Below are 17,638 nucleotides of genomic sequence, written 5' to 3'. Positions count from 1 at the left end.
TTAATTCATTCCTTATCAGAACTTTGGCAACTCATTGACAGAATTTTAAATAGCTAGGAAGAAAATGTCACTCAGGTAAGATCTTACTTTTCACATTCTTGGGCTGTATCACTAGACGGATCTGTGCTTTCAATTTCAAGACTTTGTTCTTAGAGTATAGACTAGTGATAGGGACAAATAATTGATGAGATGAAATGTCTTCTTTGCACTTCAGTACAGAGATTACTTAAGAACAGTAACAAAATCTTCCGTAAGTCCTAGTAACTAATGAGAATTTATAAACGAAAAGGCAAGTCTAGCTGAAGAATTGTGATTATAGTTGGTTTGGTTTTAAAAAGCTACTGTTTTCTGCAATAATAAAAAAAATTGGTCATTTTTTAGTGGCTGCAGGTTGATATAATGGTTCGTTGGTTTTTATCTGGGTATAAACAGCTTTCATTATGGAGAGTTTGTATCCTGTATCATGTGCTATAATACACCAGACTGTATCTGTATTTGGTATTTTTATACTTTATGTAGAATATTCTGTAACAATTTTAATTAGATTTTTGGAATATTGTGAAATAAAATTTACCATGTTCATCACTTTTAAGTGTACAGTTCATCAATTAGACTTTTATTTCAATGCAGGTATTTTTCTAGAAACATACTGATGAAAATAGTTTGGTTAAATTTGTGTGGGGAGGAGTCATTAAGAAGCCATTAATGTAAACTATGGAATCTGGAGGGATCAAGGTGTGGGGCTATTTGGCACCACTTCTAAAAGGTCAGACTATGGGATGGGGCTGAAAATGAGGGAGTGGCTGAGAATTAGGATAAGTAGGCCAGAGAGATTCCTTCTCCCTTATCCAGGTGGGCTCTCCTGCCCTTCTCTGGCAGAAAGCAGTTAACTTCCTAAGGGATCTCTACTGTTCAGGAACGGTGACATGCCTTAGTGAAAAGAGGAAACTTAACTGAGAGCCTGTATATTGGCAGATGAGCCCTGTAGTTCCTGTTCTCCCTTGATTCCTGTGATGTTGGAAGCTGGGCTTTTACCTTCCCACTCAGGAATTGAGAGGATTCTTCTCTGTGAACTGACTTGAGAAAAGATTGGCATTTACTTAACATTCAGTATTCCTCCAATGGAAAAAACTAGCTTGCTGCCATATTGTCCCCAAATGAACCTCCACTGACAGGCCCTGCCCATTCAGGGAGTGTCCCTTAGCTCTTCAGTGCCTTACTCATAAATATGAATGTTCACCTAGGATCATCAGACCTTTAGAGAAAGTTTACAGTGTGAAAGAGACCAGAATAAACTCTAGAAAACAAGGAATTCAGAGAAAGAAGGAACAGAAAAAAAAAAACAAAAAAACTTCAATTAAAAGCTTGCTTAATATCCTTAGCTAAGGCTGTGACCATGAAATAAGAACAGTATGCCACAAAGAAGAGTGAGAGAATCAAAGTTAGCTTTTAGACATTAAACATTATAAAAGAAATTCGAAAGTTAAAAGGGTTAGAAGGATAAGACAATGAGGGAGTCAGTCTAGAAGATCTGCACTATTCAGATTCTAGGAAAAAGTGAAGAGAATTGGAGAGTAGGAAATAAAGACTAATGCAGAAAAACTTCCCAGAGCTGAAAGATCGAAGTGTCTAGAATGAAAAGAGCTCACTGAATACATAACAAATGAGGATGAAAGTTCTCACACCAAGCCCTAATATAATGAAATACTGGAAGGCCAAAAATTAAAAAAAGGACTTGAAATGCTTTGGGAGAAAAGAAACAGGTCATTTACAGGGACTCAGGGATTCAAATGCCATCATATTTCTCATTAACAGTTCTGGAAGCTGGGAGACAGTGGGAGAGTACCTGTGTCATAACAAGGAAAATAATTTTCAACTCATTTACATTCTTCTTTGAACTATCCGTGAAGTGTGAATATAAGCTAAAGATGTTTTCAGATGAGTCTCAGAATGTCTTCAGAATGTGACCTCTCACGTATCCTTCTTCAGAATCATTGTTAACATTTATATCATGCTCACTGGATGCTTCACTTCAGTACTTTGGAGCAGCAGTATGCGGTTGATGGTATAATTTCTCTGTTTTACAAGTGGAGAAACTGAGCTGTGGAGAAGTTCGCAGGGTTACTCAGCTAGGAAGTGGCGGAATGAGGATTTGAACCTAAGTCCACGGTGTTAGACTGCCTCTACTTGAGGATGTGCTCCATCACTGTGACAGAGGGAAACAGAAGACCCAGGAAACAAGATCCAGGACAGGAGGGAATCAGAAGGAACTGCCGGGTTGGAGGTGAAGGGATGCACTAGGGTAACAGCAGTACAAGGAGCTCCGGAATTCATTTGTTCTAGGTTGGAACACAGAGAGGGCTCCAGGAGAAAAATGGAACAGATTTAATACCTGTTCTGTTTGGCCATATTGAGCGTAGTCTACTGGTGAAAAGTGAATTGGCGGTATCTCCATAAACAAAAAGAGAAAAATATGAAAGGAGGTATCGTCATAATATGCTGCATGGCTCTGCTTTGAATAATATTTGTGTAGACAGTATGCAGTAAATCCTGAATGTTGCATTCACTAGGAATTACGATTGGGGAGAATGGGGAAGAGAATTGCATTTAGGTGTCTATGCCTGTGCAGGGCCAGTGAGTGTGGCGTAAGAGGATTAAATCTCAGCTTTCACAGTAGGAAGTCCGTAGAGACGATTTTGAGACAGAAGAAAAATTAGGCACTGTCAATATCAGTAAATACCAGAAGAAACAGGAGATTTAAAGTGGTTGCCTCTGGGGCGCTGGAATTAGGGACTGGAAAGTGTGAGGCAAAGGACTGCTATCATTTAAGAAGCATGTGACTTCAAAAAAATAATTGTGTGTATACAAAACATGGCGTTATTTTTCTGTCTCAGCCCATAACCTGTGTGTCAGCAAACCTTGTGGTTCTATATGCAGAGTCTGTCTGTGGTCTGGGCCCTTCTCCGCACTATCACTGCTGCCCCCTGGGCTCAGCCACCAACCTCTCTTACCTGGATTACTACAGCGTCTCCTGTCTGGACTCTGAGCTTGTATCCTTGTTCTTTTTTCTCTTTTTTTTTAAGATTTTATTTTTAAGTAATCTCTACACCCAACATGGGGCCTGAACTTAGAACCCCGAGATCAAGATTTGCATGCTCTACTAACTGAGCCAGCCAGGCACCCCAGCTCCTTGCTCCTCTTCAGGATCTGCACAGTACCCAGAGCGAGGCAGTTCAAGTATGAATCAGATTATGATGCTCTCTTGCCCAGAGCTCTGCAGTGGTGTCCTAGTTCACTTGGAGTAAAAGCTCAAATGCCCTTCTGGCCACTCCCTATATCCACATACACCCCTCCCTGCTGTATTTTTCTCCATCACATTTATCATCTAATATTACATGTTTTACGTACTCCTTTTGTTTCTTGGCTGTGTTCCCTCATTAGAATATAATCTTAATGAGTGTGGGGATTTTTGTCTGCTTTGTTCCCATATTCTCAGCTGAAAACTGTGTGTGGCACACTGTAGCCCCTGAATAAAGATTTCTTAAATGTATTGCTTTCATGGAAAAAAAAATTACATTTAAAAATGGCACCAGTTTTTAGGAAGCTATTTGCAGTAAGCTAAGCTAAGCAGTTCGTTGTCTGACTGGTGTAAGCATCCTCGAGCAATTGGAAACGGAAATCCTGGGGGATCTAATTGAAAAGATTTGTTTCCAATTTGGAAAATAACCATATGCTGTCCTGACACTATGCCCCTTGAAAAATGTGTGCTGTGTACTCTCAGTCCTTACTGCAGAAGTGGATCATAATGTTTTGTGGTAACCATTTATGACTCAGACTGTTGACTTTCACAACCTTTTGGCAGCTGAGATTCCAGACAGGATACTGGTATTTATTTTTAAATCCTAGAATCTGCTTAGTGAGGTTAAGTAAGCATCAGAGATACCTCCTATGAGGAGCCAACAGCCAAGATTCCATTTCTTACAGGGAACACTACCTCCAGCAGTCTGAACACCAGGTGGCCTCGTGTTGGCTCGCAATCCTTCTTGGCGTGTTGCGGCTGACTAAGGCTGCTTGCATCTCGTTGGCGCGGTCTTTCTCAGCCCTCTGCCTTCTCACCTCTTCGTCCAGAAAGTATAAGGTGCCACACGAGTGCGATCACCTACATTTCCATGGCTACAGATCACATGTGTGCATGCACATGGTTAGAGTTCCCAGCGGGAGAAGCTGCACTGTGAGAGGGGAGGGTCTTCATCCTGAAGCAAACCCCGATCACGGGGGCCGACCGTGAGAAGACATGAGCGGGGAGCGAGGTGAATGACACGGTCTCTCTCTGCACTGCCTGCAGATGTCTCCTTGGAAGTCAGCTGAAGCATAACCTTACTCCACACTCCCGCTTCTTAAGTTAGCACAGAGTGGCTACGCTTTGAATCTACGAAGGACTTCAAGTGAGGTGCTTGAAAATCATGCTCCTCAGATGTTGGATCTGTTAGGCTGAGTTCCGTGTGTATTTGAGGGAATGTATATTTGTGTTCAGTTAACTGTGGCACCAAAGAGGTTTCGCAGGGACTTTTGTTGTTGTCATTATTGATTTTGTTTGGCTTTTGGTGATTTCCTGAGTGTAAGTGTTGTTTGCATACTTCCAGTAATTACAGAGCAAGAGTTCTAAATGCGTGATGGTGACTTGGGTCCCTGTTACGTCAGCGGGCCTTTCCAGGCTGTGTTTTGCCCTTCCTCCTCAGACTTCCAGATACGCCCTTGTGTTACTGCATTGTATAACGATCTATATAATGATAGCCACACACTGCTTTTCCTGCTAGGCTGTGAAGCTCTTCCTTGTTTTAAGAGCAGATGCTATTTTGTTGTATTGTTTTGAGGAAAGATACTGAATCCTGACAGAATCCTAGTTAAGTAGCAGGCAGTGCGCTGTATACATTTTCATATTCAGTATCCGGTAGAGCTCTGGCTGAAGCCAGCCTTTGGCCTGTGATAGGATTTCGTTGTTCTCGTTACTGTGATAGGAATTGGATGGCTTCGGCTTTTGCAAACCCAAGGTGAGAAACCTTAAACTAATTTGTGCCAAACAATACCTTGTGGGTCATTAAAATGAAGTGCCATTATGCTTGGTGGTGGTGGTTTATGTATAGATCGCAATAAAACATGGGGCAGAGCGTCTCCTTGTAAACAAAGCTTGTAGACTGGCAGACGAGAGTGAATAGGATCCATTGCTGTTGGAGGAGCTCTTCCAGAATTGTTCTGGAGAGATCTGTAGTGACATGTTGCAGGTTTCTACTCTTGTCCCTCTCCAGTTGGTGAATTCGGATAATGACTTAGGGGTATGTTTGCTCAGTGGTGGATGAGAAAGCCGAGAGGAATAACTAAAAGCCAGATGCCAGCTAAGGATGTTGAAAGATCACAGAAGGATCTGTGAAGGGTGAGCTGCAGGGGGCCGAATGAATTCTAATAGTGGCAGTTCTTGTCATCGATTCCCGAGTCTCTACAAAGTTAGATTGGTGAAGAACTAGCCAAACTGCAGAAGAGAGACAAGCACTTGAAATTTGTGAGATCCCGTGTGTCTTAGTTGCTTGAAAAGAATCAGAGCCTGGTGACAGATGCCAGAGGTGTAGAACAGAGGCAGTATGGGGGTCCTTGGACTGAATTCTGAAGGAATAGCTGGGTTAGGTTTGGGATGCTGTACTGTGCTCTTACGCTTATATTAGAATGTTTTTTATCATGTAATACTTGGTAATATAAAAGAATACATGTAATATATAAGTTATGAAACAAAAAATTTATCTAAAGACCGGTTCCCAGCTTAAAAACTAGAACATGTGAAGAACATTGACTGTTTTCCTCCTCTACCCCAGAAGTAACTGTTATTCTGAATTTGCCATTGCCTTGCTTTTTTCAGAAGTAATTCTTCCATGCTGTGTGTGTATTTGTAAGTCATGTATTGTTTAAAATTGTTCTTCAGTTTTATTAAAATGACATTATACTTACAAGCCTTTGCTCCTTGCTTTTTACGTTCAGTATTGTTTCTAAGATGCATGTGTTTCAGTTCTCAACCAGAATCCCTCATCATCAGAATTCCTGCATGGAACACAGAACATCTTGTGTGTTTTCTCAGTTCTCGCAAGGATGGTACATATGCAGCACTTTCTAGATGCACTGGAGAGCTGCGATCTGGGTACCTACCTTCCATGGGTGCTCGAGAGCGGCACTTTGGGCTTCACTCTCCGTTGGAACCCACTGGAGTTCTACTTAATACTAAGTTAATACTAGTTAATACTAAGTTAATATTAATTAATACTAAGTTTACTGCTGTAAAATGTTCCATGTGTGAGCATGGTAAAGCTTACTCATCTCTTCTCCTTTCGTGGACGTTTGGGTCGTTGCCGCACTTTCGTTGTTGTGGACAGTTTCGCTCTGTGTTGTATGCATCTTGGGTGTGTGTGAATAAACATTTCTCTCCGTGTACATCTGGTTGATGTTGCTGGGGTGCTGCGTTTTCATGGGGACATTGGTAAACCCGTGAGTAAAACGAAGGGTGATTCAGAATAGTTCATTCAGCTCTATCATAACCGGTCTTTATTCTTATTATCTTCTTAGGGATTGAAGAGGTTAATGACCATTTGCCAGAAGCACTTTCCTACAGATCCATCAAAATGTGTGGAGTACAATGCACTGTGAAGTCTGTGAATGGTGTCGAAGTAACAGGAAACTTGAGTGGACGTGGCACAGACTTCTGGAATTACCAGCAAGAGTGAGGGAAGAAGAGCAACGAACGCGGTTTCCTGTGTTTGAGTTCTACCTAATACTACTCTCACAGTGTTAAGAAACGGTGTTGGCTCTGTCACATCTGCTACAAACTGATTTTTGTGTCATTTACTTTAAATAGTCAAAAAATTAAGTTCTAAAAACTTCTTCAAATTTAAATGTGTAGACAACTGTCCCAGACGGGGGTCTAAAATGATGTCTTCCCTCTAGACCTGCAAGCTGGCAGTTAGATGCCTGAAAAGGAACATTTGAGGATGGGACTTAATTCTTTCTGTAAAATATGGTAATTTTCACATTGTCTTTTATGTAACATTTTTAAAAGATATTTTTATATATTTCAACAAAAATATGGAACCATTTAATGAAACTTTATAGTCCTTAAATGTTGCTGAACTTTTGCCATCTTGCAGTAGAATTGGAATGTAAATATTACTACTGTTAACTCAAGTGTTGTTTTTCTTGCATTTCAAGGCTTGCTTTTACCTTCTAAGGAGTGTGAATTTTAGTATTTGTCATCTCTTGGGACAGAAAGAATTAAAAGGAAATCGTGATTTGAAAAAGATGGTACATGATACCAACAGAAGTTTAAGTTAAGGAACCCCAGTGCATCCAAGTTCAAGGTGGGGCAGTGGATTGTCAAGCCAGCCAAGGATGGAGCTGTTGGGACACCACTGGTTCTTCCCAGACTAGGACTGCCAGCGAGTCTCCCTGTTGCAGGGTCTGTGGTGGGCTGCCGCCCCTGGCTGTGTGCCACCGGGCAGAAGGACAAGGGCCCGGAACTCCGGTCCCTGCCTGACCCAGTAGGCCGGGTCTGAGTTGGCCCAGATGAAGGCTTCCGGATCTCAGTGTCCTATGCAAATAATGGTGATGAATCGCTGTGGTCTGCGAGCTGTGAGGACTCGGTTAATAGAGGAAGGTGGGTGAAGGGAGCCGACCTGCCCAGGTGGAGTGACTGTGTCGATAGCAGTAAGGGGGTGCTCCCGAGGCAGCACTGCCGAGCTGGAGATCCCAGCTCTTCCCCCATGAGTGCATGACCCTGGGTATCACTTAGCCTTTCTCCACTTCATTTCCCCATCTGCAAGCCGTCGTGAGGAATTGGGAGTGTATACCTCAGCACGCCGTTGTGGTGTTCAAGTCAAATAAAACGCTTAGCACTCTGCCTGGCAAATGAGAGCTCGGCCAGTACTGGTTCTTGTGTCCTTGTTCCTCGAGTGTTGCCACAGTAGCGTTCCTGAGCCCTGTGCCTAGGGACGATGTGTGCTCAGGTCATGGGAACCCCAGCGACAGGGTGGTGGCAGCAAGAGCTATTGGGGTAGGAGCGGTTACCAAGCAGGGACTGTGTCTGGGCTCTTGACAGCTCCCACTTTTCAGCCAGTTCGGAGTTGAAAGGGTGAGAGATCATGGGGGAAGCTAGAGTCCGCTGAGTTGTAGGTGGGGGTAGCTTCTCAGCTTCACGGTCACCTATTCTGGCCCCTTTGGGAAGTCTTGAGAGCCTTTTGTGGTCACTTGCGTATGGCCCTGCCTGTCGGATCATTTCTGTTGGGTTTTTGCTCGGGGTGGCTGGAGCCCGCCGTCGTGAATTGAATCAGGCTTACTCCCTGCCCCACTCCCCACTTTGGAAACCATTTCTTACGATTAAATTAGTTAGGACTTAGGAGAGCTTACTCTAGGGCAGATGAGAGACTTCCATAAGCTAGGATGCTAGTCTAGACTTGAGTTATGTAGTCTTTTTTGTGTCAGACTTGTTGATGAGTACTGTTGAATGAATACTCCCCAAATTGCTTTTTTTTTTTTTTTTGGTCAGACCACAGCTTGGTAATCCGAGGACTTCATACTGTCTTCCCGTTTGCTTTTAATTAATACTCCACATAAAGAAGAAACTATCATGTGATACCAACACCTTCTAAAATTGATCCATATGGGTAGAAGGTTTGGGGGGAAAAAATGGTCACCTTCTATAGTCTGTGGGCTTGGGTAGAGGGAAGCAGCTTCATAGAAAAGCTTTCCATTTCCCTCAAAGATCTTCTGCTAAGTGCAAATAATCATGTGGCTATATAGAACAGTGACCTCCCAGATTCTCCACAGCATGAAAATTGTAGCTCAGCAGATATGACATTCTTCTGGTTTTAGCCATTTTAAAAATAATAAAGGCATCCTTCAAAAATCAATCACAGCCCTGAAATAACCATTCTTCCCTTTCTTCGTTACTGTCGGCCCAGACTCCTGTCCAAAGTCTTTTTGGAGTCAAATTTAAGAAATTCTGGTTCTCTCTCAGAAGTCATATTGTATTTCCTAGGAGTGTTCTTGCCAACTGTGGAGACCAAGCATTGTATTTTAGCATTACAACACACAGCCTGTGGCAATCTGGAAGCCAGGGCCGTGCTCTCAGTCTTTGGGGGAAAATTAGGAAAATAAAGTTGAAGCCAAAGACAATTGAGGGAGAGAGAATGAGGATGGTCCAGATCTCCTACAGAGAAGGGCGAGGTCCCGGGAGACCTGAGCTGGGAAGGCAGCCATCACGAGTCACAGAACTTAGGGATTTGCTCCGAGTTTGGCAAGAATTGGGAGGAATGGGAAATAGGATTGATAGCAGTAGGGCTTCTTCGTGTTAAGTTCTTCCATCTGGTGATTTCCTGACCTACTCTCACACTCTGGATTGCCCTGGGTGTTGACCTCGGTAAATACTTGAGAAACGCAACTGTCTTTTCACTTGAAAGAAAGTAATTTATTCTGAAAGCAAACAGTTTAGAAAAGACAACAAAAAGTGTTCCATTGTCTTTGGTAGATTTGAATTTGGGGATTCCTATCCCCGACTCCTTTTCAGCCACACAGTCACCCCCTTTTAATGCTTCATATGGAAGGTGGTCGAACTTGGGGCAGTTGCAGTGAAAGGGGAGCCTTAAGTTGCAGTGTGGCAGTTGTCTTTGAGTGTCTTGGAGATGTGCCTCCCCCACTGTGCTCACATGAAGCCCCTCGCAGACCAACTCGATCCTGTAGAAATGTAGGATATGGGATCACATTGGGAGTCCTGAACTGCAAGAACTTTCTCACGGCATATTTATGTAAGAGTTTCCAGCTGTCCGGAGTGTGGGGAGCCAGCGCCAGTCCCCCGAGGGTCACTGTGGGAACACTGTTATGGCAACTGGTTTTCATCACAGACGCTGTCGCTCCGTTGGCTGAATTTTAACCACACACTAGTAGCGTAATGGTTAATGGTATCCTGCAGATCTTTTGAAATTTAAGAGTAAGTTCTGGTGGTGTGGAGTAACTAGGGGGAAGGCCGTGTGGCCGGCGGCGGCAGCTGTGGTGTGAGCTGACCCCATTCGAGATTTTGGAACCATGCTCATTTAGAAAAAGGTTTTTGTACATTTACCAAAACTGCTTATTATGAAAGCTGTGATTACTTACCCAGGTGTCCCCATTGTAACCCCCAGGGTCCTTGGTACAACTTGCTGGAGCCACCCGTCCTCACACTGCCGTCGGGATTGCTCTGTTGAAGCGGGTGTCTTGGTTTTGTGGAGTTGTGCCTCCCCACCTTTAAGCACCAGGTTTGAAAATACTGTCAGCCTTCCCTCACAGCATTCCAGCTGGACACATACTTTCACCGTGGAGAGCACCTAAGAACTTTCGAGCTTCCTTTTGAGTATGATCAGTGACCTCAGACGTGTTCACCGAGCTTCTTTCCACAACTTGCACAGTCTGCTCTCCGTGCCTTTCTGAACTCCCAGTGTGACAGCTTGCCGAAACCAAATTGCCTTTCCTGTCCATCTGCTCTGTCTTTAAGGCTTCGGAGCAGTCAGGAACCTTTAGCCTGAGCCTGACTTGAGCTTCTGCCCTCCGGAGAAGCAGGAGAGTTAAAGCTGTAGCTTTGGAAACTTTCTGACCACAACTCAGACAGTAATAAATGCGTACGTACATAAACGCATATGGAACTGAAACAAAGGCACTCACATACTCTTCTCTTGTATTTCTTTTAAAAACATGCTGGCCTTGACTCCACAAATTGGCTTACAACGTATCAATGCGCTGTGACCAGTAGTTTGAAAACCACTGATTAAGACCACCAGTTATCGGTAGAGTTAAGGGTGGAAATGACCTGGTAGATGAATTCAGGGCAAAAGGACTCTACTTTTAAAAAGGGTTTTTTTTGTTTTTGTTTTTGTTTTGTTTTTAAATACAGAGCTACAAGATAATACTCAGCATTCAAGGTTAGTGTGAAGTAGAGCAGATTATAAAACTTTTCCAGTGCTGAGTACTTGGGAAGCAGTAATCCTATTTCAGATGAAGATTGTCCACCAAGGGGGGAATAACCACAACACACGGCCTAGCGCTGGCGGGGCTAGGTGGCCACCTGTGCTTGCTGTCAGTGGTATAAAGCGAGATGAAACAAGATCTAACATAAATGGGAGCTCAGGTAGGGCTGAGGCAGAAAAAGATGCCTAAGTGACCAGTATCATGCATCAAATATGTATTGAGAATTGGTGCAGGCCTTTAATGATTACTTCCCAAGGCTCAGGTAGGGCTGGATTACATTCCTTTTATTTTTTTTTTCCTATTTCATTTTTATTTATTTATTTTTTAAAGATTTTATTTATTTATTTGACAGATCACAAGTAGGCAGAGAGGCAGGCAGAGAGCAAGAGGGAAGCAGGCTCCCTGCCGAGCAGAAAACCTGATGCGGGGCTCAATCCCAGGACCCTGAGACCATGACCTGAGCTGAAGGTGGAGGCTTAACCCACTGAGCCACCCAGGCGCCCCTACATTCCTTTTAATGTAAATTTTTAAGTAACTGTGTAACACACAAAAAAGGACAAATCAGAAGAGCACCATGTCCTGATATATTTTTCAAAGTGAACTTTTCCTAAAGTTTCTAGCACCCGAGTCAGATAACGTTATTAATGCCCCGGAAGTCTCCTCCAGCCCCCTTCTGGTCACAGCCTTGGTCTTAATGTCCCACACCGTTACTGTTCTGTGATGTACATGTCCTGTGGTTCATTTATTAAAAGTACGTAGTGGATTTAGAACATCAGAGTTGTGCTGCCATCACTATGATCTAAGTTCAGAACATTCCTTCACCCCCAGAACTAACAGGTTTGCCTGATTTTCTGATCTGCTCATTTGTAAGTGGACTCAGTATGGTTGATTTGTTTCATGTTTGCTTTTTTCTGGTTTCTGATTCTCTTCCTCACGTGTAGTTGTGGTTGGTTCATTCTCATTGCCACATCCCACCGTTTATCTGTTTGACCGTCGGTAGACTTCTGGGTTGGTTCCAATCTGTGTATGAACATTGTGGTGCATTCCTTGGTAAATATGAATCTCTGGAGGGTACACGCCACGGTGCGAAATCTCTGGGATATGGGGTATGTACGTACTCAGCGATATTAAGATACTGTCCAGGAATTTCCCAAAGGGCTTGTACAGTGGACACTCCCCCAGGCAGGATTTGAGAGCTCCAGCTCCTCCACTTCCCAGCCATGCACGATCTAGTCTCTGCCATTTTTCATTCTAGCCCTTCTGGTGGGTTAACATGGTATTATTCCATGGCTTGAATTTGCATTTCCTGGCTGACATGTACAGGTGAGCACCTTCCGTGCTTGCTGGCCGTTTGGATGTTCTGTTTTGTGCAATTCCCATTCAGAATTTTATTTTTCCCCATGTCTTCTGTTTAACTGCCGGCTGTTTTCTTAGTGATCGTAGTTTTTCTTCTGGGTAGGAGTCCATTGTTGGACGCATTTTTTGCAAATACTTCTCCTACTCTGTGGCTTGCCTCTCTGCGAGGTTCCTCTTTATGCCAAGTGGAAATAACCTTGTAACCAGCTCAAATACTGACATAATCGTTGCTACCTGTGCCAGGTTGCGCAACAGTCAAATCGCGCGCTAGTCGCACAGGAACCTTTTCTCTTGATTAATAATGTCATCATATTGGTGTGCCTTAAGGGTGTAGGACTTGAAAGAGAGGAAATCATGGTTTTGGGGGGTTTTTTTAGTTTTTGCTATACTTCAGTTTTATTAGATTATTCTTTTTTTTTTTTTTTAAGATTTTATTTATTTATGTGACAGAGATCACAAGTAGACAGAGAGGCAGACAGAGAGAGAGAGAGAGCGAGAGGGAAGCAGGCTCCCTGCTGAGCAGGGAGCCCGATGCGGGACTTGATCCCAGGACCCTGAGATCATGACCTGAGCCGAAGGCAGCGGCTTAACCCACTGAGCCACCCAGGTGCCCCAGTTTTATTAGATTATTATTTTATTTAAGACTTGGCGACTTTTCTCTTCCTTTGGTGTGCAGGTTTGTATGCCATCTCTGTGTGGTGTAGACATTGCTAGTGGCTTACCCTGTTTTCGTTCTTCTCCTCTTGGTAACAGAAGCTTAATTTGTTCAGAGCTACAAGGAGTTAAAACTCCTTGCTCTCCCAGGACCCTTTGAAGTTAGGGTTGGCTTTGTGACCTGTTCTGCTAATAACCTATGGAGAGAAGAAGTCTGTTGGGTGGGAGTTCCCGAAAGCTGTTGCTTTTCTAAGAGAAAAAGAAATAGAATTAGCTGACAGACATCTTTTGCCCTTTCTCTGTTCTGTTCTGGAAGGTGGTTGTGAACCTCACATGCTTCGTAGCCATGGTGCAGTCATTGACGGCGAGAGAGACGTGCTAAACATGGCAGAGCTGGTTCTTGGGTGGTGTCATGGAGTCACTGTATAAACCTTGAACTGCTTTCTTAGGTTCTCCAGAGGGCAACAGGAGATTATGTATGTATCTCTATCTCTATAAAGTGAATGATGTACATTTATGAATATATATTAAAATATAGGAGCTACATGTAATTACATAAATGTGTATGTATTATGAGGAATTGGCTCCTGTGACTATGGAGACTGAGAAGCCCCGTGATTTGCTGTCTGTAGGCTAGAGACCCAGGAGAGATGGTGGTAGAAATTCCAGTTGGAATCAAATGCTTGGTATAATCAAAGCCAATGGTATAAGTCTTACTCTGAGGGAAGGAGAAGACCAAGACCCTAGTTCAACGATCAGGCAGAGGGAGCGTGCGTGCGCATGTGCATGTAGTCTCCCCTACCCTCAACTGACTGGTCGGGCCCACCAACACTGGGAGGAGCCATCTGCTTTCCACAGTCCACTGGTTCAGATACTCATCTTACTCAGAATAATGTTTAACTGGACATCTGGCCCCCAGTGTCCCAGTCGTGTTGACACATGAAATTAACCATAACAGCTGCCTTCCTCTGGGCCTCTTGTTTTATGAGACTAGTACGGGGTCATTTCCCAGGACTGTGTGTTCCCATATATGCCACTGGATTCAGTCCCTAAGCAATATGTATGTTACTCAGATATTTTGTGGCTTTCAACATCACTGAGACTCGTGGCAGGTGTGTGATGGTGACCTCAGCTGGACTAAAATGGGACTTGGCCGCATCCTGCTAAGGTAGAAATAGGTGTCACTGTTCATCTGAGTGAGCCCACTGGGTGCTGGCACCAGGCCACCAGCTGTGGAAGAGCCCTTCATCAGGCTGATGTTAAAGGCAGTTCAGAGACAACCATGTGTTCGAGCCCCAGAGGAGTGCTTCTGGTCGGTCGTGACAATTCCTGCTCATTTGACAAAGCATCTAGCTCTTATCCCTCTTTTGGGTTTTCCCCAGAGCTTCATTAGAATAAGAAATGACTTGGAGAGGACAGACTCCTAAATACTTCTTACGGATGTGAGACACACTTGAGAAAATAGATGATTGTGACTTCGTTATTTTGGGGAAAACTGGCTTTGACTTGCTCTTCTTCTGAGACTGTGACTCACTTTATACTCCCATGGGCCCAAAAGATATTGGTGTCTTTTGTCCTTGATAACATTTCTTTTAATCTTAAAAATTGAAGATTGGCTTGCTGTTAATGTGGCGGGAGCTTTTACCAGTGTCTGATGGCAGAGCCTTGGGGTCCATGCATTGACGGGATGCTGTGGGCCTGCCAGTGAGCCGACAGGGACAGCTTGGGGCATGCGGGCCAGGCCTCTCTTCCCACACCTTGCACGGCAGCTGCGACACGGAACAGCGAGCCGCCTTTCTCCTTGGGTGGCCGGCTTCCTGTTAGGTTCGGCCGACGGCGGGCACAGGAGAGACGGGCAGCTCCTCTCTGTTGGCTTTTTCCTTCCCTCACAGAGGTGGTGTGGCCACGGCTCCCCAGCCTGGCACAGCCGTCGGGTACGGACGGAGGAGCTGCTTCCCGCGGGCAGTTTTCCACACATGGAGAGGGGGCTCCGTTCCGCCGCTCAGAGATCACAGCCCTATTGGTGGGGGCCGCCTCTCCTGGGGCCCGAAACCCAGCGCTGTGGGTCCTACCGACTTGCCGGGGCCCCGGGCGGCCAGCTGCCGAGGCGAGCGGCTCCCCTCAGTCTGCTGCTCGCGGGGTTGCCTTCCAGCTCCGCGGGGCACCTCCTCATGCTTCTAGGTTTTCACAGTCCCTCACCTTGGTTTCCCTGCCCTGAGCAGGGGCTGCTTCCCTGGGGTCCTCTTTGCGATCTTGCGTTCTGTTGTGCTGTCCCCTCTTCACCGTCTGGGTGACAGTCTGGCCCTTCTTAGGAAATCCTCTCTGTTAAGGTCATGGCTATGGTCTCGGACTCCTGATCCGAAAGGCAGTCAGATGGGCAGCGCCTGCACAAAGGGGAGGGGGCCCTGGGTCCTCTTCCTGGCACCCCCGAGCTCTGAGAGGTTTCCCCACTAGCGTGCATCACTGTAGCATCGAGACTTTCCTCCTAGGTGATAGGGTTCACTCCCGGGGGCTGAGGTTGTGGGGACCCCCATATCGTCCCTGCTGTCTGGTCCTGAGGTCCTGTCCTTGCTGCCTCTCTCCTTGCCCCCCACTCTGCTCTTCGGCGGCCTCTTCAAGGCATCCTTCCATTCCTGCGGTGACTTCGACTTTCTCAGGACCGTCTTGGCTCTGCCTTTCCTTGTGGATCCCATTGTCATTGTCACTCTCCTGGGGACCTTCTGTTGCCTTGCTCTTCTGTCCTGCCACACGGTGCTACAAAAACCTAGCTGTGTCATCCCGTCAGTGTCCTCCAGAGCGTCTGGAGGGGATTGACCAAGTGTCCAGTGTCCCCTGGGCCCCAGGTGATACCTGGAGACATTCTTCCATCTTCTCTCCTCTCGGGGGCTCTCCTCAACGGACTGCTCTCTGTGGACCCGGCCCCGCTGTCTCTTCCTTCGCGCTTAGCTGCGGCCTCACCTGGCTTGGCTTGTGCTGGGCTGACCGTGGAGGGGACCTTCAGCGCTCTGCCTCCACACTCGTCAGCAACTGGCCTTACTTCACTGGGAGGAAAAGCTGTTCTTCCACCCGTCCTAAGTAAAATCTGCTTTCTTAGCACCTGGTAGTATGTTCTAGAACTGATTTCATTTTTCCCTCCCTGCACTCCTGATCTCATGGGAGTCTCATCAGGGCATGGGCGCTGCGTCCTCGGTTTGCTGCAGATGTGAGGCGAGAGAGAGAATGGCTGGATGGTCATCCAGTGGTGTGGCAAGATGGTCGGGCGGTCCCGGGCTTTCTGGCCTGACCCTGGATGGCTGGACATGCCTGAGCTGCGGGAGGTGGTGAGGGAGCAGATTCGGAGGGAAGGCTCAGAACTCTGGCTCTGGCCATGTTAGCGCGTTCGACCGCCGAGCGGTACAGGTGTTGTCAGCCCCTAGATGACACTGAAAACCGTGAGGCCAGGGGAGAGCTACCAGAAGCGCTGTTGGAGGGGAGGAGCCCGAGAGTAGAGCTGGGTGGGACACACCATGCCGGGTCGGCACCAGGAGATGACAACTGTCAGGGAGGCTGGAAAGAGGAGCCCCGCCCGTCAAGAGCAGGAGGACCCAAGAAGGCGTCGCATCCTGGCCTTGTGGTGAAGGATGCCAGGGGATCCGCTGTTTCCTGTTGCTGGTAAATCACGTGAGCTGAGGACAGAGACTTAGCCATTGTCTGTGGCGCTGTGCAGTTCCTCCTTGACCTGGGCAGCAGTGGCTTTGGAGGGAGCGGTGGTAGATCAAAAGCACGCAAGGAGTAGGTTTGACAGAAAATGGAGGAATGAATGAAAAACAGAAGGAACCTGCTCGTGTGTAGGGATAGCAGTTTATGGGGAGAAGAATGGGTTTCTGGTAAGAACTCTTGCACAGTTGTAAATGTACGGGCTCTGTGAGTCCGCTCGCTGTTTAGACTCGGCACTGCAGACCCCATCGCCCCTGTGTGAGGGGACAGTGGCTGTGCCTGGGGGCGGGGGGCCTTGGTGCAAGACAAAGAGGGTGTAGCAGGTTCTTGCCCTCTCCACGGCTGTGACTCGCAGCAGCCGGCTCCTCGGACCAGGTTAGCAGTGAGATCCCGAGTAGACACTCGGGGATTTCTTCCCTTTCGGACCTCTTTGACTCTTTTCCTTCCCTTTAACGTTGGTGACTTAGTTTGCTTTTCTCTTGCGGTGGTGGGTCTGTGTCTAACCTGTGCGAGTGTACGCTTTTGGAGACCGGACTCCACCTGCCCAGACATGCAGCATGGCACTGCCTGCCCACCCCGCCGGGGCTTCTCGGATGCCTGCTTTGGGGAGGAGGTTACAGACGGCCTCTTCTGAACTGGTATTCGGGAGAGAGGAGCCAAAGGCCTGGGTTATTTTTAATGCCTTCTGCTGGGATTTTTGGGTGTTTGTGTTCTCCGAAAACCAGAATAATAGCTGTGTAGAAGTGCTTTGTGAGCACTTTGTTAGTATGGGGCCGGGGGTGGGGGGGCGGGGTGTGTGTGTGGGGGGGCATGTAGAAGGTGGAGGAAGTGCAAAAGCACGGTCTTCCTGCTGCTTGCCTTCGTGGGCTCGTCAGAGCTTCATGAGGAGATAGCGGATTTGTCT

General features: G+C 46.1%; 1 protein-coding gene across 1 annotated transcript in view; it reads left to right on the top strand.

The window, feature by feature from the left end:
* Window positions 1-7,950, top strand: part of LOC111155580 (pre-mRNA processing factor 18) — a 47,631-nt gene extending 39,681 nt beyond the window's left edge. The window contains exon 10 of the mRNA XM_022515827.1: window positions 6,607-7,950. Coding sequence (XP_022371535.1) covers window positions 6,607-6,687 — 81 coding nt within the window. The 3' untranslated portion in view covers window positions 6,688-7,950. The remainder of the gene's footprint in view (window positions 1-6,606) is intronic.
* Window positions 7,951-17,638: the final 9,688 nt, after the last annotated feature.

Source organism: Enhydra lutris, unplaced genomic scaffold, assembly GCF_002288905.1.
Source record: "Enhydra lutris kenyoni isolate GAN:26980312 unplaced genomic scaffold, ASM228890v2 scaffoldscaffold42, whole genome shotgun sequence".
NCBI classification, from domain to species: domain Eukaryota; kingdom Metazoa; phylum Chordata; class Mammalia; order Carnivora; family Mustelidae; genus Enhydra; species Enhydra lutris.
The sequence above is the reverse complement of the archived record's forward strand: the minus strand, read 5'-3'. Positions and strand labels throughout refer to the sequence as shown.